General features: G+C 50.0%; 1 protein-coding gene across 2 annotated transcripts; it reads left to right on the forward strand.

Moving 5' to 3' along the window:
• The first annotated feature begins 1,353 nt into the window (after positions 1-1,353).
• Positions 1,354-20,770, forward strand: MFAP5 (microfibril associated protein 5). 2 transcript variants are annotated; one of them, XM_014600752.3, is made up of 10 exons: positions 1,378-1,631; positions 2,077-2,139; positions 6,230-6,268; positions 9,702-9,737; positions 10,850-10,885; positions 11,767-11,796; positions 11,938-11,973; positions 13,137-13,224; positions 18,122-18,195; positions 19,608-20,770. In XM_014600752.3, coding segments are annotated over exons 1-10 (525 nt in total). In that variant the 5' UTR covers positions 1,378-1,630; the 3' UTR covers positions 19,730-20,770. The 2 variants fall into 2 exon arrangements, with proteins under 2 accessions (XP_006270662.1, XP_014456238.1); XM_006270600.4 differs by lacking the exon at positions 10,850-10,885 and having other exon boundaries at positions 1,354-1,631.
• Positions 20,771-21,053: the final 283 nt, after the last annotated feature.

Genomic DNA, 21,053 nt, shown 5'->3' on the forward strand with positions numbered 1-21,053 from the left:
AAGCTTCATTCTTCCCGTTCCAAAAACCCAGGATCTGACTGCTTGAGCTAAAGAAGAATCCACATTAGCTCCATAACGGTACAGGGTCTGTGATGCAGCATTCAGGACAGTCCTGTGTGAGCAGAGAGCAGTGGTGCAAGTCCATCCAGTCAGGGCAATACAGTTTACAGGCTGTCCCCACCCACCACTTGTGTGCTAAATTATGTTAGCTGAATGATCTGAAATTCCTCCTGGACTCATCACTTGCTGCCTGTTTTTAATAACTAAGCCACAGACCCAGGGTCCTTGGAAGCAGAAATCCTGGGAGATACCAATGGGAGTGAATATAATTCACCCTCTCACTCAACAAGCTGAGCTTAAAGGATGATACACCCAGGTCCTCAGCTGGTGGAAATAAATATTACATGTGGGGATACTCAGGCATGAAAAGATGAGGGAAGAAGAAGAAGGAGGGAAAGGCATGAAAGTAGACCTTAAAAAGGTTTGTAGAAGGAAGGGAAGATATATGTTCAGAAAGAGGAAAGGCAAGTGGAAGAAAAAAGAGTGAAATTGCAACAGGAAAATAGAGAAATGGTGACAGACACATGCTTCTATAGGGATATGTTTTAGGCAGCACTGTACCTAGACTCCTGGTGGCCCTGGGTGAACTTTTAGTTTTGGGCCCTCCTTTGCTAGCAATAATGATGATAATAATCGGACAATGAAAAAAAAATACCATTTTCAGGCCCCCTTTCTGTCTGGGCCTTGAGTATCTGCCTGGTTCACCCATGCCTGTGTCCGGCCCTGGTTTTAGACCAGTAATCAGCAGGGTAATCATCTCTGAGTGTAATGCAGGTAGTTTAATTAGAACTCAGATCCCTGATGTTTCTCTTTACCTGAGACCAGGCAAAGCCTGGGACATTGTTGCAACCACTGCTGTAAGCTTCATCTATGTTTTTAAATCCAGAATTAGGACAGAATGGTATATTGGTGGGTTGCAGGAAGGCTGTTCCTTCAGCCGGGTGAGAATGACAGTTGGGATCTCTATGCATTTTGGAGTTTTTACATAACATTTAAATTACAGTCAGGAAAATCCAGGTGAGTACTTTGCAGTCCTCCAACATATTGGAGAGTAATAGGCAGGCAGTGAGAGAGGCACATGGAGGGGATGGGTAAGAGCAGGCAGCTCAGCAAGGAGAGCTGAGCAGTGAGAGGGCCAGAGGGAGGGCAAGGCAGGGAGGAAAGGAGGCCTGTACTGGAGGGCAGCATGGAACAGGACACAAGGGTCTAACACAGGCACTGGGAACCCGGCCCGGTGCTGGACTGTCCAGAGGGAGCGGGAGGAGCTGGCTCCCTCTGGATCCTAATAAACTCTGGAATGAGGGTGTGGGCCTCTTCGGCTCGCTCCCCCCTCATTCCATCTGCATTATGACACCAAGTCCTATTCTTTGGCTCCACTTTTCTTCAAAATTGTATTTTGAAGACAACTAACAGTGGAACGTTTTCTGGGAGTGGCTGCCTATGGCTTACACTCTGGCCAAATGGGGGACCAGCCAAAGCGGGAAGAGACAACGTCTGCAGCTGAAGGGAGCAGAGGCAGTGGACAGCACTCAGTGACAGGGATCCCATCCCTTTCCTTGCTAGCCCAGCAAGTAAGTTTTTGTTGTTGTTGTTGTTGGTTTGGTTTGTTTGTTTGGGGTTTTTTTGGGCGGGGGGAGGGGGGGAGCGTGTTATGATGAAGAACTTTTCTCTTGGCTCCTGTCAATAAAATGACAGTACAGGCAAGAAAAAGAGAAAGGTTAGATGGCTGGTTAGAAGGAGAGAGAGAGAGAAGTGGGAGGGAAAGAAAGAGAGGAAAGGAGGATGGAGGTTAAAGAAAGCAGGTAAACAGAGCATTCTGTCCACTCCAAAGTGCCTGGGCAGCAGCTGAAGATGTGAGAAGGCAGAGATAGTGGGAGATAGCTGGAGGGAGGGAGGACGAGAAGGCACACGTTTGAGGTGGTCAGTGGGTGAGAAGAGTGTCCATGCCACCGGGGATAGACCTCCCCATGGCTTGTGTTTGACTTTCATTGAATTTCTCTTTCTTCTGCTTTGCAGTGATGATGACCCTGGGAGCCCGCACGCTGCTGTGCATCATAGCTCTTTCTGTGCCCCCGGGTGGTGAGTGTCCCTCTAACCCCCCTGACCCCGGAAGTGACTTCAGGGCTCTTTCCCCTTTCCTTGCTCCTCAGAAATTCACCAGGGACCACTGCCCGCACACTCCTCCTCTTGCGTGGGACAAGAGAAGACCCACACCCTCCAAAGGAGAGTGAAGGGGAGGAAAAGGGAAGAGTGCAGAAGAGGAGAGGGAAGGGAGGAGGGATTGTGAGGCAGTGAAGCCTGGAAAGCAGTGAGCAGGGCCAGTGTTCTCCCTTTCCTCATAAGGTCCAAGGAGTAAGCAGTGGGGAGATACCAGGAGACAAGATAGGGCCACTTTGCCAAGTAGCTATCACTCTGCCCACCAGGTGGGCTGCATAGAAATTGGCAGTGGCCTGCAGAGAGGAATCAGTGGAGAGCCCCTCTTGATAACATGGGCTCAGTTTTCCTCTCATATAGACAGGTGCCCCTTGGTAGGGACGGATTAAGAATTCTTGGGGCCCTGAGCCCAAGAAGTATGGGGCCCAAAGAAGATTGCTTTGTTTACCACCCAGATTAGAAAATAGCCAGTACGAAGCACCCCCTGCAGGACTGGGCTGGCATTGCCCCCCTCTCTGTATGGCAATGATGGCACAAATCATTCAACAGCCAGCAGTCTGAGCTGCATCTGTAGAAAAACAGCAGTGGTGGGAGCTCCACCAGTGGGGTCTTCTGCTGCAGGAGATCATGGGCCCCGGCCCTCTAGGACTGTACATGAATCCATCCCTGCCCCTTGGAGTCCAGGGCCAGTGTTTAGGGAGGGGGTCAGCTGCAATATGTGCTTTGTGGTGAGCACGCTGCATCCTCCATGGGAGTTGACAGGGGCAGCAGAGACATTTGGTAACCAGTGCCTGCCAGGTGCTGCCTATGGTAGTGTCTTGGATCTAGTCTGCAGAGCATCTCTAGATGGTGCATGGAGCTTGTTCTCACAACAGTGACATGCCTGCCATTCTTCAGCCTCCAAAGCTTCTTCCTCATCATTCCCAATTCCCAGCTGCTGAGTTCCCAGTTTTATTGGTCAATTAAGCCTAGTTTTTCTGCCCCCTTTTCTGGTTACTTTGTATCTCTGCTGGCTCAAATATTCTGTGTGGTAAATTCAGGGAGGATTAACATCTGCAGAGGAAACCAAATTTGTAGAAGGCAGCCACAAAGAGCAGAGTAAACTGGTGAGACTGGAGCAGAGACTGAGGGACAATTCCATTATAAAGGAGGGAGCTGCATCTAGGGCGGAGAAAACCAGGGACTGGGTATGGAAGGGGAAGCGGGGGGAAGACCATCAGCTGCATCCACATCTATTACTTTCTGGTCTCCTCTCCTCACTCATCATGAGTGCCCAGCCTGTGCTGAGAGGGTGGCCTTCAGACGAGAACTTCCCTATTACATTTGTGGATCTTGGATGCATCTCAGTCTTGTTCCTATTCCAAATAGTGCTTTGTCCCATAAGCAGGCACCGTAGAAGACACAAAGCTTATGGCCATGCTTTGCTAAAGGGCTAGTTGGAGATCTAGAGAATTCAAGTAGGAGCCTTCTGGAACTGGGAACAGATTTGACAATGCACTCCTAACATTTTGTTAGCCTTGTGCATCCCAAACCAAAGAGATTTAAATAGCCTAATACAAAGTCCCTGCCCTTCTCAGTTGCTCAGGGGTCTCAGTGACCTTACATCCAGACCAGATGTCCTTAGAGCCAGGGCATCAGACTTATTGGGTCCTGTGGACTATATTCCGACTGTGGAGCTTCTTCTGAATCAGACCTAGATAGCAGGGCTTCTTGCAGGCTGGAGGACCCATGGACAGTAATCCCTGAAGCTGCCAGAGCTACTGTTACGAGGCAGCTCTAGAACCAGAAAGTTAACATTGCTGCCATTCCACCCCCCCACACACCCTTTCCTCTAGTGCTGATTTTGGGGTGACTAAAATCTCCATTTTCAGCAAAGCATAAGTGGGGTGGGGAGGGAGTCAAGTGACTCCCTGGGTTCTGGAGCTGTGCTGGAACAGCAGGGATTAACACCACCCTTACAGGGGCCCTGGCACCCATGGCAACAAGCTCCCCAGCCAAATGTGGCCCATGGAGGTGAATGGTTCTGCCTTTTAGAAGCCCGGTGGGCTGGATGACCCACCTCTCCAGGCCAGATGTTTGACACCCCTTCCTTAGGGTCTTTTGGAAGAACAGGTGAGAAAAGCCCTGAATTCTTAATGAAAAATAAACAGAATTGAAAAAAAAACAACAAAAAGCATAAAAACATTTAGAGCTTCAGGTCTTCCTTTCATATCACAAAGAAAGCAGAAAGGCTACATCCCCAGTTTTTCCATGGACACAGGGACAGACTAGGCAATGAAGGACCTGGAATATCTGGACTCTGTACAGGGTCTTTACATGTGGGGAGAAGGGGGAGCTTTAATTGAAGCAGCTTTCAGGAGCTGCTCTTGTGTATTCAGTGCCCCATGCTTCAAAAGAGACAGTGGGGGTGCTTTAACTAAATTTTGTTTGATGAGCTTTAGTTAAAGCACTCCTGCTGCAATTCTGAAGCGCAGGGACGCTGAATACATGAGATGCCAAGGCTGCTAGAGCGTTCTAATTAGCATGCTTCAGACAAGTTGATTTATCAAGTCTGCAGCATGCATCAGAAGTGTCAGGCACATGTGTAGGTGCCCTGTAATGCAGTTGAGTAGAGCTGTGGCCAGGGTTCAAGTGTTTCCTTGCAAGATACAAATAACTGCTATTGCATTGGGACTTAAAGAGGGTTTTACAGACTTAGTTCTGTAGTCTTCACACATGCAAAGCCCCTGGTTGTTAGCTAGAGGCAGGCCAGACAGGCCAAGGGCAAAGACAGGATCATCAGGGTACCCTCTACAGTGGGCTATTCCAACTCTTCCCAGCCTTTTCCTGCCAACTGTGTCCTTTCCCCAGCACAGTCATACAGACACGTTCCTCTTCCTATGCTAAGCAGAAAATCTCTTCCCATTTCTGACTGCCTGAGGCAGTACTAATCTCACCCTTTCCAGTCTGAAAAGCAACCAGGGTAACTCCATTTCAGTTCCATCTCTGTGTCACTGGACTGCACAGTCAGCCTCCATCATTCTCACTATGCAATATACCAAGGGAGGGGGTAAGTGGGAGCGTGGGAGTCTCTACACAGAAGGAAAGGCTAGCCACCTGCAGACTGCACTTGCCTGAACAGCTAATGGCTTGTTCTGTGGCTTTGGGAAGTCACATCCTCTATCTATACCTTACTGCCTCTTCTGTAGCTTGATCCTGACCTGCCTAAGAGAGGGCTGTGCCATGCAATTTGTTACTGTTTGTAAAATGCAACCAAGTCCTCAGATGGGTCCTGGAGAAATTCAGAATCTGTGAACAAACCTGTGACCACTAAGGAGTGTATGGCTTCTCCTCAAGAGTGCCTGTCAGGGGCAGTTTGCACTGTACTGATAGCAGTGGCCCCAGCTAGGGCAACCCCACACCAGTCCCACCTGCAATTCAAGTGGAGAAGATGTGCTGGGACATCCCTCTGCAGCCACTCACAAGCCCTTGATGTCCAGTGTTTGAGTGGCCACTGGAGATGCCTCCTGGAGCAGCCTCACCACTGTATTTCCAGGTTTGGAGCAAGCCACTATTCCCGTGTGGCTGGGGAGTGCTTGCTAGTGTTCCTCCAGGCCACACTGCCACCTCAGATGTTCACAGGTTCAGCAGGCGCAGTGTCCAGATCTGCTCACTCCAAGAATCTGCAAAGAACTGAATAATCCACAGAATTGAGTGGTTCTCCTCCCCTCCAGTAGAGGGCAGTGGCCTCCCATACACCATACACCAGCTCTTCCAAGTGTTTCATAAATGTTTCTAGCCCGGTGGTCTTCAACCTGTGGTCCACATACCCTTGGGGGTCCGCAGATTATGTTTAAGGGGTCTGTGAAAGAAGACTACAATCACGCACCACCATTCAAAATTTGCAAAATTTACAAATTTGCACCTCTTTGCAAAAAATGTTAGGGGTCTGCAAATGAAAAATGTTAAAAAACAGTGTTCTAGCCTATGCAAATCCTATGCTCTGACCTCTGCCCTGTCCCCTCTTCTCTTGCAGACTGGTTTCCACAAGTAGTCAATGGACAATCAACAATCAGTAAGTGCTGTCTGGTCTGCCATAAATGGTGTGCACGCACATACAGGAGTGTGTGGGTCATGTGGTGCAGGGAGATGCATTGTAATTACACCCACTCAAGCTGCAGGCTCATTAGAGATTGGGCCTGGCTGGTCCTGAGCATTGGGAAATCTGGATGCTGGCTGCTCAGTGGGAAGTGCCCTAGTACTCCTTCATGCTCGTAGGAGGCCCTTCGGTTTGAGGTGCTTCCTTTCGGGTGAAGCTTACAACAGGGATTAAACCCCAGGGATCTTCATGCAGGAATAGGTTCTTTGGCCCCAGTGTCTTGATCAATATTCGCACTCTCTGCAAATGGCACACTATTTCCTGGCCTCAGCTGCCATGAAGCTTGGCTCCACAGCATCATACAGCTTCTAGGATCCACTCCAGGCAGGGTTGCTATTTTTAATTACATGGACATTGAGATCACTGTTCCTATGTGCTAGGTGCTGTACATGCATGGGGTAAGAGACAGTCCTTGCCCAAAAAGCTTACAGACACCACAAACCTGAGGTGGTGGTCATAAATAGAGGGAAGAGGGTAGGAAAGACATAGGTGCTGCAGCAATAGCAGTTACACGGACTAGCCCTGTGTGCAACTAGTCTGTTCAGAGTCACTAGGTGTATTATGATACGAGATGTGATGGATGAGCAGGTAAAATGCCATGCTACCAATCCAGAAGTGTGAATTTGAGCCTTATGCTGGGGCCACCCTCCATTGACTCAGCTGTAAATTAGCACCTGTTCATTTGGGCTGCGAAGCCCAAGGCCACTGAACGTGATGCTGGCCCCATCACTCACATGTGTGCATTGGCTACAGAACCTGATATGCCCTAAACCAGTGGCTCCCAACCTTTTTTTGCTGCGACCCTAAATCTAGGTCACGACCCCTGCCACCAACTCAATTATGCCCGGTGGCACCAGCAGAGACTGAGCTGGGCTGGGATTGCAGGGGGCAGCAGCAGCGAGATCTGTACAGACCATGTGCCGGGAGAGCCCCACAGGCAGGAGGGGCAGACCTCCCACGACCTTGACTTGGGTCACAACCCAAGGTTGGGAGCCACTGTCCTAAACACACCAGCCTGATGGGTTTGCCCGGCTGTGTCTGATCTTTAACCTTTTCATTATTTTAAATCCCTGCATGAGTAGTGACTGTCATCTGACAGTTTGTGACGGTGGGAGTGCCAAGCAGGAACTCAGGAGAGGAAAAGGTAACAGTTTTATGGATTAACTGAGGAAGGAAGTTCCTGGTGGATGGGGTGGCCTAGAAGAAGTTACAGAAATGCAAGATGGAGAGGTGCCTAAAAAGGGTGGTGAGGTTGGTGTCCTGGGCAATGAAAAGAATGCAGGAAGAGACAAGGGGTTTAGGTTGTAGCCGTGTTGGTCTAAGGATATAGGCAGACAAGGTTCCTTGGGTGAATTTGATATCTTTTATTAGACCAACCCAAATGGTTGGAGAATAGTTATTAAGCAAGCTTTCAGGTTCAAAAACCCTTCGTCAGACTAAGAAAGCTGCAGCAGTTGGTGTGTGCTCTTCCTGGATGGAATGAAAAGTAAACAAGCCAGGGACAAAGGCATTTACAGAGGAGGAGGCAGCCCTTTGACAGGCCTGTAATGACAAGGACGTGATTATGATTTGATTCAGGAACCACAGGAGGGATCCGAAAAAGGGGATGGTGTAGTAAATATGGCATACCATGCCCTTTGTGGCTGGAGTTTGAATGGATGGGAGAGGGATGAGAGGCCTGTCAGAGAGTTAAAGAAGAGGTGGCAGGAGGTGAGCTGGACAATAGCTGTAGGTGAGTAGGCACAAACCAAAGGCCAGATCTCAGAGAAGGAGGTAGAAGCTTCAAGAGACAGACATGGCCTGGAGGGGCAAGGCTAGGAGGGTGCAGTCAGAGGTGCAGCTGGGCAGGGTGTTGATAGGTTTGAGTCACTCTCTAAAATCCAGAAGTGAGGGGAACCAAATTGTTGCCTCAGTGAAACCCAATTGTGCAGAGCAGGGACATGTTGCTGGGAACAGAATGAACTAGTGGTGGAATCATGCTGAACTATGGAGACCCAGAGCCTGTCCCTGGCTTGGCTACTGACTCACCCTAGAGCTTTGGGCAAGTCGTCATATAGCTCTGTGCCTCAGTTTCCCCATCCTTACAGAAGGACGATGATAGGGACTTACCTGCCAAAAGAGGCAAGAGGATACCTGAATTTGTGCTTGTACAGTGCTGTGGAAACACAGGGAGCTCCGTGACCATGCCTTCTCCCTCAGGTGGCAGGCCTTCCCCTCAGCCATCTGTCCCATGGTGAACTCACTGCAGCATTCCTGCAATGCACTCTGCCTGGGGCTGCCTTGGAGGCTGCTTGGCTGGTACAGGGCTGTGAAACTGTTCTGTAACAGGGCTGTGAAACTTTTGGGTAGAGCAGGAGTACTTGAGATACCCCAAGGGGGTATGCACAGGTGGGTGGGGACAGAGTGTCGCCACGCACTATCCCGTGCACATCCAGCTGTGTTCCTCGCCCAGCCCCAGCTCCATGTCTGGTCACGCACACCCCCCTCCCCAGTCCATGCCTGGCCACCAGGGGTACACTGCTCCACGTCTGGCTGCTGGGGGTACACTGATCCAAAAAAGTTGAAAACCCCTGGGGTAGAGCAAAGAAGTGGGGGTACTTTACTGCCACATGTTGCCCCTTGCCTGGCAATCTGTTTTCCTCTATAGGGGAATTCCAGTGCCTAACAACCTAGGCTAGGGAGCAGTCCCCTGTATGACCCTGAAGGGCATGCTGCAGCAGCGTGGGCTCCTGAACCTGAGGTCTCTGTCTGCAATCTGGCCACCCAAGGTAGCCCAAAGCTGGGAAGTTGGTAGCTGGGTCCAGAGTTCAGTGCAGTTTTGCACCTAAGGCTCAGTGCACCATGTACCCTAGGACAGCATTTCTCAACCCGTGGGTCGCAGCCCAAAATTGGGTCACAAGAATATATGAAAGGGGCGCGAACAAACGTTAAAAATAGATAAGCAAACTTTAAAAATGGATTCTTCTTTAAAGGACAAAAATGTGGGAAATTGTGCATTTCCCCTTGCAGGCTGGCAGAGTTCCAGCCTGCAAGGGGCTGCTTGTTCCCCCCCGCCCCAAAGTCCCATACACCCACTCCCCACCCCACACACTAGGGAGCTGGAGCCTGGGGGCAGCGGGTTGGGAGTGAGGGGCACTGGGTTGAGACTGGCCTTCAACATTTACAAATGGGTCCTGATACAAAAAAGGTTAAGAACCACTGGACTAGGAGATGCCAGCCCAGTCATTGAGACTGGGCAATGATACACCACAAGTCTTTACTGGGTCATTAGCACTCTCTCAAGGGCCTGCCATAGCTAACTCAGTAAGGGACTAACAAGATCATTTAGAGCTTTCTCTCTTTTTTCCAGAGGCAGATGAGCAAGGACCCTCCACTGCAAGATCTGGTGAGTTCATCTCTCCAAGCAAAGCAGAGAGGGTTCAGAGCCTCTCATTCCTGGCTTGGTGTTGTTCCCAGCTGTATGACCCTTCAGAGCCTCCTTTCCCCTCAGTACCTCCATAGAGGCCATTACATTGCAGCTCTGGATCGCTACTCTCACTGTGTTCCTCACAAGGAGGAGGTGTTTGGGGTGGTTTCCTGGGGGGATGCCATTTGGTGCTTGATCTAGACAATGTACACAGGACATCCTGACCTCCTGGGGGAGGGCAAGGGGCAGGGGGGAGGCAAGATAGGGAGCATTAGAAGTGCGGTTTGAGCAGGGGACCACTGCAGGGAAGAAGGGTGGCACAACAGAGGCAGGATTTGGCTGGACTCACTGGCATGTGGGCTGTGGTGACAGATTACTAGTGCGCGTTTGCTGACAACTAGCGGCCACTTTGGGGTACAGCAAGGACAGTGTGAGGCACTGCAGGCAGGCTGACCCCTGTGAGTCTACAAATGCCTCCAAATGCGAGGATATATAGGCTATGCAATTTATGGTGATGGGGAATTGCTCTCAGGCTTTCCCTCTACGTTGCTCCTTTGGCCTTTTGGTTAGGGGCAAGTACGACTAGGAGGCACCTGAACTCCAAGGCCTCTGGGCTTGGGGCTTGCATGTAGGATGCCTGCCTTGGATTTGGGAGTATCTGAAGCCCCAGAAAAATCTGGGAGGGAGGATACTTGCTGGTGGTAGCACTACATAGACTTGAATGATTGAGCTCTGCTCAGTCGACAGAATTCAGAACTGATTTGGCCCAAGACACAAAATTAAAAAAAAAGACATGGGAGGCTGTGATTAGCAGCCAGGGAAGGAGAGAGAGACATGAATTCCTGGAGGAAAAGCTTCATGGGTGGGGGCAGAAGAATGAGTGACACAGAGGGACGCTGACGCTGGATCAGCACTGGCTTGGTGAGGTGGGCAGCATGCACTGCCAAGGCTAGCCCCTAGAGAGCTGGTGGGAGAGGGGAGGGACACCAAGTATGTGAATACACTGGATTGGCCTGGGGCCCTACCATCCGACTGCTGCCAGCTCTGTAGGGGACCAAAGGCTCAACGCAGAACTGTCTTTCCTTTTCCAGCTGGGTTGTATCCAGGATCTCCGACAGTTAGTCCTGGTGAGTTCACTCCTCTGATTAAAGCAAGGCAGCTCAGGGCCGCCTCTGACTTCTCATCCCATCCCAGCTGCAAGACACCCAGCTTTCCCCTCCTCCCCATGCTCAGAGTCTCCCTTTGCCAGGATCAGCCCCTCACTCCTTCTGCAGCTCCCTAAAGCAGTGGTTTTCAACCTTGTTGGGCTCAAGGCAACCCTCAGAAAATGCCAACTCTTAGCTTTCACTCGCTTGTTGACTACAGAAAAATAATAGAGCAATTCCTCTGTTGCCAAAAACTCAGAAAGACCAAAGCAAGGTAGAATGGTTTTCACACTGGATTCCAATGAAAATCTCTAAGTTTGTCTTGTGAATCATGCATAGGTTTTTTTGCATATCCAACGGTGCTAATGTTCCACAGCACCCTGTAGCACCCCCAAAAGTATCTCACACCACCCTGGTTGTGAATCGCTGCCCCAGAGATTCTCCTCTCCTTGTGCTCACCGTTGGTCTGTGGCCCTGGCTGTTGACAGCACTGGTGCCTGTTTGACAACAGGGCAGGGGAATAAGATGACCTCAGCTCTCACAGCAATACTTATGGCAAGCCATCTCTCAGAAGGCATTTGAGCTCCCTTTTGATGTGTCACTGAGTGAATACCTGAGGCAGACTCCACAAGGTACTGTTTTATCAGGGTCCAAGGTGCCCGAAGTTTTGAAGGAACATTAACCAACCTCTGCTCTGTACTTGGGGAATACCAGGGCCAGTACCATAGGACATGCTGCACGGTCAGAGGTAGTGCTGCCCCTTTGAAGGCTACCCCACTTGAGATTCCCTTCTGCTCACTTTTTCTTTGGGACTGATGGCAAATAACCCCTAACTATACAAATGTCTTGTTTTCTATTTCAAGCTAACTTTGAGGCCACAACAAAGCCGCAAGGTATGTTCAGTTTTGTTACTTGTGCCTCCTTAGCCCCTCCTGCCTACTGCCGTCCTTGATGTGCAGGGCCCCTGGCAGATCCTTGGTGTGGGGGAACTATGGCAGAGAGCCAAACTCTGCAAATCCTTTGTTTTTTTCTAGTTCTGGCTGACACTGACAGTGTGACAGGGGTACAAGGTAGGTTTTGTTTTTCTGCTTGCCTTCTGTTCATTTATCGCCTCTTTCTGTCCAGTCCTGGGGTTAAAGGGATCGGGGGTGGGGGGAGACAATCCCTTGTTAATGAATTAATTTAATCTTAGGCCTCAAGTCGGGGGTGCTGACTGGCCTGGGGCATAAAATATATGACATGGAGTCTTTCACCTGTCTGGCACCAAATCCCATCCAGCCCTAAATCAAAGGGAAGCTACTAACTCTCAGACTGGATCAGTCCAGAACAGAGTTATGGTATAGAGTGAGGGGGATTTTCTTCCTCACCTCAAGGGACAAGTGGTTGGTTTGTGTCCTGAAGCACTATGACTTCATGTCCTCTACAAACTTGTATTTTAAATAACATGCCAGAAAATTTTATTTCTAAATCTATTCGTACAGTATGTCCATTCTGTATCATTCTCCACTCCCTGAGTAGTGTCAATCCTGCATCAGGGAATTTCACCGGTTTAGTCAAGCTCAGTTCCCCAGAGTCAAGAATGTTCCCTTGCTTCTCCATGGGGATCCAGGAGGAGTAAAAATGTCTCTCTCCTTTCCTCTCTCTAAAGAACCTCAGTCTCTCACAGGTATCAGGGAGCTGGGTATGCAACCTTTCATCACCTAGGCTGTGAGCCAGATTTGGATCTGGCACACAGTCAGGTGACTTTGTCCATGCTGCACCATGGCCCGTCCTGCGCTGCAGTGGAAGGTAGAGATGATTGCTCTGCATGCGGCAGCTGCACCATGGCCAGGGATCAAGGGGTAGAGAAGGGGGTTGCACATAGGTGTTGCTGCAGCTGGAAGGGCTTTGCATGCTGGCACTGCATAGCAGTCCAGTGGTGGAGGGAGGTATTTACACATTGGGGCTGCTTTGGCCAGGCAGAAGGGGAGTTTGCACACCAGTGCTGCCAAGCGGTGGTGAGAAGTGGTGGCAGCAGACGCCTGGGACACATGAGCCAGTTTGATCAAGCCCACAGCTCCAAAACTTTGTGGAGTGCTGACATAAACAGTAGTTTTGATGCAGCCCAAGTTACAAGGTCTTTGCAAATTGAATTGATGGCTGGTGTCCAGTCCTTGCGTACCCTGTATTCACCTCAGACTGACCACAACTGCTTTTGGCAACAGTTTGCATCTGTGCTTGTATGTGTTCCCAGAATGCCGGGAGGAGCAGTTTCCATGTACACGCCTGTACTCTGTTCACAAGCCTGTGAAACAATGTATCAGTTACCTGTGTGTGACCAGGTAAGAAGAATGCAACCCACAAATGAAAAACAATTTAGCTTCAGATCCCCTTGGGGCCATCAGTTCAGCTCTGCCCTCTTGTGTGAGCAGTTGGAGGAGTGAGACCTAATGGTGCTCTATTAAGGTTATTAGTTAATGTAGCATAATTTAATATCCGTGCCCTCTTGGAAGTGGTGAAACATTCCCTGTTGTTAATTATTATTTTATCTCGTGGGCCATGAGAAGCTGCATGAAGCTGCATGAAGCCCCAAAGGCCAGGCCCAGATCCAAATTGTGATTATAGGTGCCTAAGCAGGACTTAGTTGGAGCTGAGGAGCCCGAGTCACAAAAAGTGACACAGATTGACCTTGCTTTGGCAGCCACAAAACTACCAAGGCACCTACATTTAGGAGGCATTTCCCTTTTGTCCTGAAGAGTTCCCTTCAGGTATAGCCTGAGGCTGCTACAGTCACTTGTAAGTGATCCAGACCAAGCACCCTGGTATCTAGACTGTCTACTCTCTGCTGAAACCCAGCTTGCAGCTAGCCTCTGCCTGTCCCTTAGTCCATTAGGTATCCACAGAGCATGCATAATGTCCGATTACCACTGCCAGCAGCCTTGCTTCTGCAGAGCACAGTTCCCAAAGCAGCTTTCTTTCTTGAGCATGAGTGGTGGTGGCAGGGCCCACTTTTGGCACCATTGCCTAGTAGTCAGAGTACACCCCCATAAAGGAGAGTTCTTGTTTTAGGTCCTTCTCAGGCTGAGGGGATCCAACACTACATCCCCCCAACTCCTAGGAGAGCACCATAACCCCCAGCCTACAGGACCAATTGTGTGAGGGCCCCCTTCATTTCTGCTCTTGAAGCTAGGCCACTGGGCAACCAGAAGTGCAAGATTCATGGGGCCAAGAGACCATGTGAGAGGGAACCTGATTGTAACATGGTTATCACCCAAGAGGGGACAGTCCTGGGTGCTGATCCCTCTTGCAAGGCTATTTCTGTACTTTAGTAAGTGACTGTCCAACAGAGGATACACAAACAGTTCTGGTAGCAGTTATAAGAAAACTGTTTCTCCCTTCCCAGGAAGATGCACTCAGCACTTTCACAGTAAGTTGATAAGGACCCATTCACAGTAAAAGGCAACAAGTGGGCTTAAGCTCCCCAGGAGAAGGCAGGTCTTGAACTCCTATCTCCCCCTACCCAAGTATAGGCTATAACCAGTAGGCTACAGCACAACAAACAAGCAATGCTGTTACTGCCCGTGGGTGTTGGCACCTTCCCCCCTACCATGCCTTGATGCAATTGTTAAATTAGGAAAGGGAAGATGCCTTTTCATCCTAGATATAGTCCTCATTCTTCTTTCACCAGTGGATCCCCTACCAGGCCCCACTAAAGCAAACCCAGTCTGTCTGTAGTTGGGCCGTCCTGGCCTGTATGTGCTGAGGTACCCATTGCCTTAGGAGCTTATTACACGGCTCCAAACCACCCTTTAACACCATGCCCATGCCTCACAGATGTTGCCTGTCCAGGCAGTCTCCCTTGTTAGGACCTTGGCCCACTTGGCTTCTGCCCCTTTTCCCTTGTGGCTGATTTAGCTCAGATCCACTCTGTTCAATCCGGTTTCTAGGCTCCAGCCCGAGCCTCAAACTATTGGGATCTGGCTTAGCCCTTCTCAGGCTTCAGGCCCCTGGCCCCAGTTCTCTACCCTTGTGGGCATCGGCTCCCTGGTTTCTACCCTTTGCAGGCACTGGTTCAGTCCTTCACAGGCTTCAGGTCCCTGGCCCTGTCTCAGCCCCTCTCAGGCTCTGAGCCCATTTTGGCTCTCACTGCCCCCTTGGCCCCTGCCTCAACCCCTCCCAGGCACAGGCCTCCTAGGCACTAATGGGACCTTCAAAGCTGCCCCTTAGTCTTTTCCACAAACCACCAGTTGAACTCAAAGGGAGAAAGCACACCGGTTATAACAAACTTAACCTGCTTTAGGTATAGCAAATGACCACAATAGTCTACTGTCTTGCAGCAAGGCCCTTACCCAGGGTTGTATTCCTTCGTAAGAAACCAGTATTCTGCTGGCAGTCCTTAGAGCAGCTCTGAAGTCAGCCTAACACCCCCACCCTGTCTTCCTGGCCAGAAGTTACTCATCCCCAGGCTTGCAGGGCTGAACTTGCAGCTTATATGTAGCTCAAGCCCTGCCCACTTTTGATCAGGTGCCCTGTCAACTGACCCACCTCTGGGGCTGTTTATTAACCCCAGCCTTGCCAGCTGCCTTTGTCCGGTTCACAAAAAACCCTTTGGTTAAAGGGGCCATTTTGCTTTTCTGTAACAGGGTAAGGGTTCCACATTAGAAACCCCCACTTCCTTGGGGAGTTAAACTCCTTTTTAAATCCTCCTCTGACCCTATCTTCATGAGAAGAAGTCGGCGCCCACATTCCAAGTCCAAGTCCCCAGCGGATGTTCTACTGAGAAATAATATGGTTGTAGACTGAGGGTCAACCTCATCAATCTTGTATTGTTAGTCTTCATATTGTGGCGCCAACATAACAGGGCATGGTCTGCAATTAGTGTGAACTGGCATGCTAACAAATAATATCTGAGCATTTCTATCACCCACTTAAAATTGCCAAACATTCTTTTGCTATTGTAGCATAAGTCTTTTCTTGGGGCTGTAGTTTCCCACGTATGTATACCACTGAGACTTCTTCATGTCTCTCTGCATTAAGACTGTGCCAATAACCACGTTCAATGCATCCATTTGTAGCACAAATGGTTTATTAAAACCTGGTGTATACAAAAAAGGAGACTGACAGAGCACCCTCTATTTCTTAGAAGGCACTTCCCACCTCTGGTGTCCATTTCACCTTGACTGGGGCTCTGACTCATGTGAGCTCTGTCAAGGTACCACTCACTCTAGAAAGTTGGGTACAAGCAACTTTGGATCTTGGTCAGGAAGCGAGACTAGTATCTGGTCTCCAACTTGGAAATTCCTCATCCGGGCTCCTTGAACATAGGTGGCCATTTGCCACTCTTGGACCCCTCTGAGATTGCTCAGGGCCTCCTTCTGTGCCACTTTTGACAGGGCACCTGATCAAAGGTGGACAGGGCTTGAGTGGAATAAGCCTGGAGCTCAGCCAAGCCAGGGAGTCTAGCCTTTCAAGCCAGGGGATGAGGAATTCCTGACCAGGAAGACTGCAGGAGAATGCTGAGCCAACTCCCTTAGCCAAATTACATACTGTACAGGATTTCTGCTCCTATACCACTGGTCTTCCCATCCAGGACTCCCCCCACCCCCCAAAGGTCATCACCCATATAACTCAAAGGGTAAAAACTCAAAGGGGTGCCTCCTGCATTGCAAATAGCAGTAGGGGGTAACATCTGATCCTATTTACAGGGGGGGCTTCTGCCACAATTTTTAACATACCTTTCAGGGTATGATTAAACCATTCAGCCAACCCATCAATTTGAGGATGGTATACTGTACTGAGGTTTTCAGGTGCTTAATTCCTAGCATTTTGCTTACCCCCTCAAATACGTGGGACATGCAATTGGTTACCTGGTCTGTCAGTAGTTCTTGGGGGAGTTCTCAGGGGAGTCCTACCCACGAAAACACTTTCAAAAAATTCTTCTGCTACCTTCAGTGTGGACAGGGTCCACATGGGTACCACCTCAGGGTACCAGGTCACATAGTCCATGATATTTAAAATACGCTGATACCCTGTACTACTCTTTGGTAGTGGGCCCACAGTGTCCATGGCCACCTGTTCAAAAGGTGTCTCAATCAGCAGGAAGGGAATCAAAGGTGTTCTGGACGGGCAGCTGGGCACTGCCTTCTGGTATATGGGCATGCCTTCCCTTCAGTCTTTTACCTGAAGCAACCCTGTCTCTCCTGAATTCTAGTCCATTTCATCTCTCCCGAGATATCCTTCCATGGTTAGCTTGTGGGCAACTTTTAGTAAGGCCCTTCGGTACCATGAGGACACCAGTAGCTGTTTCACCTCCTCTCCTATTCCCGTCCCCCATCCTATAAAGGAGGTCATCCCATACCTTGAATCTCAGGGTTGTCTTCATCAAGTCTGGATGCAACACCTCTCCATTACACTGGGCCAAGTGCTAACAGAACACATGCTGAAATCCCTCCTCCTGGCTTTGTTCCACTTGAAAATGTTTGTCTTCCAGAAGGGCATCAATATCCACTATCGGTGTCGAGTCAAGGATTTTCCTGACTAACCTCTCCACTCAGGGTCCTTGAACCTCCTCCCTTTCTCCAAAACCACCTCTTATTCCTTTCCACAAATCACCAGTTGAATTCAAAGGGAGAAAGCACACCAGCTGTAAAATAAATTTAACCTACTCTAGGTATAGCAAATGACCATGATAGCCTGCTGTCTTGCAGCAAGACCTCCCCCTACCCAGGACTGTATTCCTTCGTAAGGGACCAGTATTCTGCTGGTAGTCCTTGGAGCAGCTCTGAAGTGAGCCTAGCATAAAACTTCTCATCCCCTAACTTGCAAGGCTAGACTCCCTGGTTTGGCTGAGCTCCAGGCTTATATGTGGCTCAAGCCCTGCCCACCTTTGGTCAGGTGCCCTGTCAGCTGACCCACCCCCAGGGCTGTTAATTAACCTCAGTCTTGCTGGCTGCCTTTGGCTGGTTCACAAAAACCTTCCCTTAAAGGGCCAGTCCACTTTTTTTTAACAGGGTAAGGGTTCCCTGTTATACCTGCCAATCTGGATTGCCTGCCTGGGCAGCTGCCCTTTGGCCCAATTTAGAACTGGCCCCAAATAACTGCTGACACCAATGGTGGCTTTGCCTTCTAAGGGCTTAACTGCTGGAATCTGCATTTGCCCTGTGAGTGATGATGATTTCCCTGTTTGTTGTCCCATCTGCTCTTCCTCCCATTCCTGATGTGGCTCTGGCAACCCCGCAGCATGCGGCGCATATACATGATCAACAAGGAGGTGTGCTCTCGCATCATCTGCAAGGAGAATGAAGTCATGCAAGGTGAGAGGTTGGGGTGGGGCAGAGGTCTCTGTGGAGGGGGAATGGCCTTATCCCTGTCTGCTCTGCTGCATATGAGCCACTGAATAGAACAGGAGTAGGCAAAATACGCACCATAGGAGACCTGCCCGGGACCCCCTGCAGACAGAGCATGTTCAGCTGGGCAGATGTGGATGGGGCCGTGCGGCAGGTGAGGATCAGCATCTGGTGAGGCCCCACACCCCCCACCCACAACAACTCATCCTAACTCCTCAAGTGGTCTCCAGCCCAAATATTTGCCCACCCCTGGAATAGTCTGCCAGGGACATTTCTAATTGGGTGATCCAGAGGCTTCTGTGATGTTGTCGTGGGAGAAGCTGACCTTCAAGGAGTCTGGGACTCAGCTTCCAGCCTTCCCACCAGTGCTTTCACCTGCCCACTGACCTTAGCTCCTTAGCAGGTAACAGTCTGGTGGACCCCACTCCTGTCCTCTGATCTTGGGACTTCATCCCAGTAGCCTAGACTGCCCTGCCCTCACAGAGGGACCTGCAGCAATGGCCTGTTTATACAATCATGCCTTTCCCTTTGTCCTCCCTCTACCCCGGTGACAATCTGTCCCTTGGATATAGTCTAATCCCCTCAAGTCACTGTTCTTGAGCACATCTCCAATCCAGAAGCACATGACTGACAGGCCCGCCCCCATCCTGGCCCTACATCCAGCATCTGCTTCCAGGTGTCCTGTCATCTGTCAAGCTGCCCTGGGCTATCGCACCATGTTTCCATCAACTTGGCTGCTCCAGGCAACCCTCTGGAGCTGGAATATGAGTCTGACTACTGAGTCTGCTGGAGGCCAGGCCTTGGGGACTGTAGACTCTTCTCTGCTGACAGTTCAGGTCCCAGGGCTTGGTTTGATCTCTTACAAAGATAGGAAGCAGCTGCAAAATCCAGCCATGGGTCCAGGTCTTATCTACCCTGGGGACTTGTCATCACCACTGCAATATTAGCAGGTCAGGATCCAAATATAATTCATTTGAGCAAGTTCTTGCAATAGGTTTTAAAGGCTCTTTACCCAGAATTTCCATGGTGTTCCCATAAATAAGGGATCAAATTGTTTAAATTCTGGGCAAGTTCTTACTCCAGAGCAAGCTGGATAAATCTACCTAAAACTCTCTGAGGGTAAAAGAGTAGCCCATGGCTTTCCCAGAACCTAGCCCATAGTTTTATCCCAGTCTTTACTCTGACTAGGCTCCTGGCAATATCAGCATATATTGCATCAGAGTGATGGCAGAATGAGCTTTAGATGAAGGCCTTGGGGTCTGCTCCCTATCTCTTTCTGACCCAGACCTGTGGATATGAGCAATGCAGATCTGTAAGGTCTTCTGATTTTCATGCTGAGGCCCTAACTTGATCTGTGCGTGTGTCTGCTCTGTCCTCAGAGGAGCTCTGCCGCCAGCTGGCTGGTCTCCCACCACGACGCCTCCGCCGTTCCGGCCGGCCCCTGGGCCCTCCCTGTCACCTGCCCCAGGACCAGCAGCTGCGGAAGCTCAATGCTGTTTGAGCCATCACTGCTAGGGGAAAGAGGAGGGTAGGGAGGAAGGAAGAGATGCCCTTGCCCCACCCAGACCATCCACTGCGCACCCCCAAAAGAAGCTCCCTGGCCTGTTGCAACGGCAGCCCCCACCCTCCTCCCCAGGTGCTGCCACATGGAGTCTCCTCCCTGCTGGCCACTGGTGGCGGCTGCCATCACTTCTCAGGTCAGATGTGGAGAGAGCTGGGTCCTCACACCTCTCATCCCATGCTTGATCTCGCAAGCTGTGAGCTGCTCATTCCCCAGAGGTCCTTATTAACTGCACTTCTCCTGCTCCAGCTGTGCCTCTCCATTTTTGGGTGTATTTTCCAATGAACAGGGGAAAGTGCTTTGCTCTCATGGGGCCCTCAGTTCACTCTTGCATTACAGCCCTCAGATACCTGCTACCTACAGGGAGAAGCTGTAGCACCTCCCATATAGGGGAAGATACCCCATGTGGTGGCTGATTTGACCTATATAGGGGCAGGATGTACAGGGGCTGAATTTCTCTAGTAAGAGCCACTCTGCAGAGGAATGTTTCAAGGTGTACAAGGGGGTGGAGCTCCACCCTATACACAGGCATACTTTTCCTATGGAGAGTGCAGCCTTTTTCTCTGGGAGGAGAGGGCCTGTAAGAATTGATCTGGCTTTCCATTTGAGTCAATGGCAACTTTACCACTGACTCCTGTGGTGAAGGATCGGTGTCTTGTAGAGGTTCTAGCACAAGCGGAGGAGGGTGGGGTGGAAATCAGATATTAGAAGGAGCTCTTGGAAATCGAATGAGACCAAGTCTCCACTCTGCATATAGAACCAAATGTAAACGTATATAGGCACAGAAATATATTGCATAGGTGCTGTCCAGCATATAGAAATCTAGGACTCAAAACAGTCTGAAGAAGTGAGTTGGGAACCTATTCTGCTGCTTGAATCTGTAGTGAAAGGAGTCCCCTGGGAGACATTGTCTGAACACTAGAGTCCATATACTGCACACAAAAAACCATTAAAAGAAAATTTTATTTCCTGTTATTCTTAGCAACTCTCATGTGTTTGGATTTATTTGTCTCTGGCTTTCATTTTATCTAATCCTGACCTATAGGTTGTCCTGGGTTCCCCACACAGCTCTGCCCATACCCCTCACTCCTGCCCTGCAGACCCTTCCTCTCTGCAGCTCTGAGAAACCCATTCATCATTAAGAATGTACTGTACCTTGCTGATGATGATGTCCCATAGTCCAGCTGAAGAAAGGGAGGGAGTGTCACACACCCTTTCACAGTCTGGGCAGAAGTCCCTGAGCCATTCCAGATGGCTTTCAGGG

The sequence above is a fragment of the Alligator mississippiensis genome, chromosome 4, assembly GCF_030867095.1.
Source record: "Alligator mississippiensis isolate rAllMis1 chromosome 4, rAllMis1, whole genome shotgun sequence".
Lineage (NCBI taxonomy): Eukaryota > Metazoa > Chordata > Crocodylia > Alligatoridae > Alligator > Alligator mississippiensis.

What these genes read in the sequence shown, in the direction of transcription:
- MFAP5 (XM_014600752.3), top strand. An exon ending in CAATGGACAATCAACAATCA is followed by an intron (nt 6,269 to 9,701) that starts GTAAGTGCTGTC and finishes TCTTTTTTCCAG; the next exon opens with AGGCAGATGAGCAAGGACCC. An exon ending in AGTTACCTGTGTGTGACCAG is followed by an intron (nt 13,225 to 18,121) that starts GTAAGAAGAATG and finishes GCAACCCCGCAG; the next exon opens with CATGCGGCGCATATACATGA.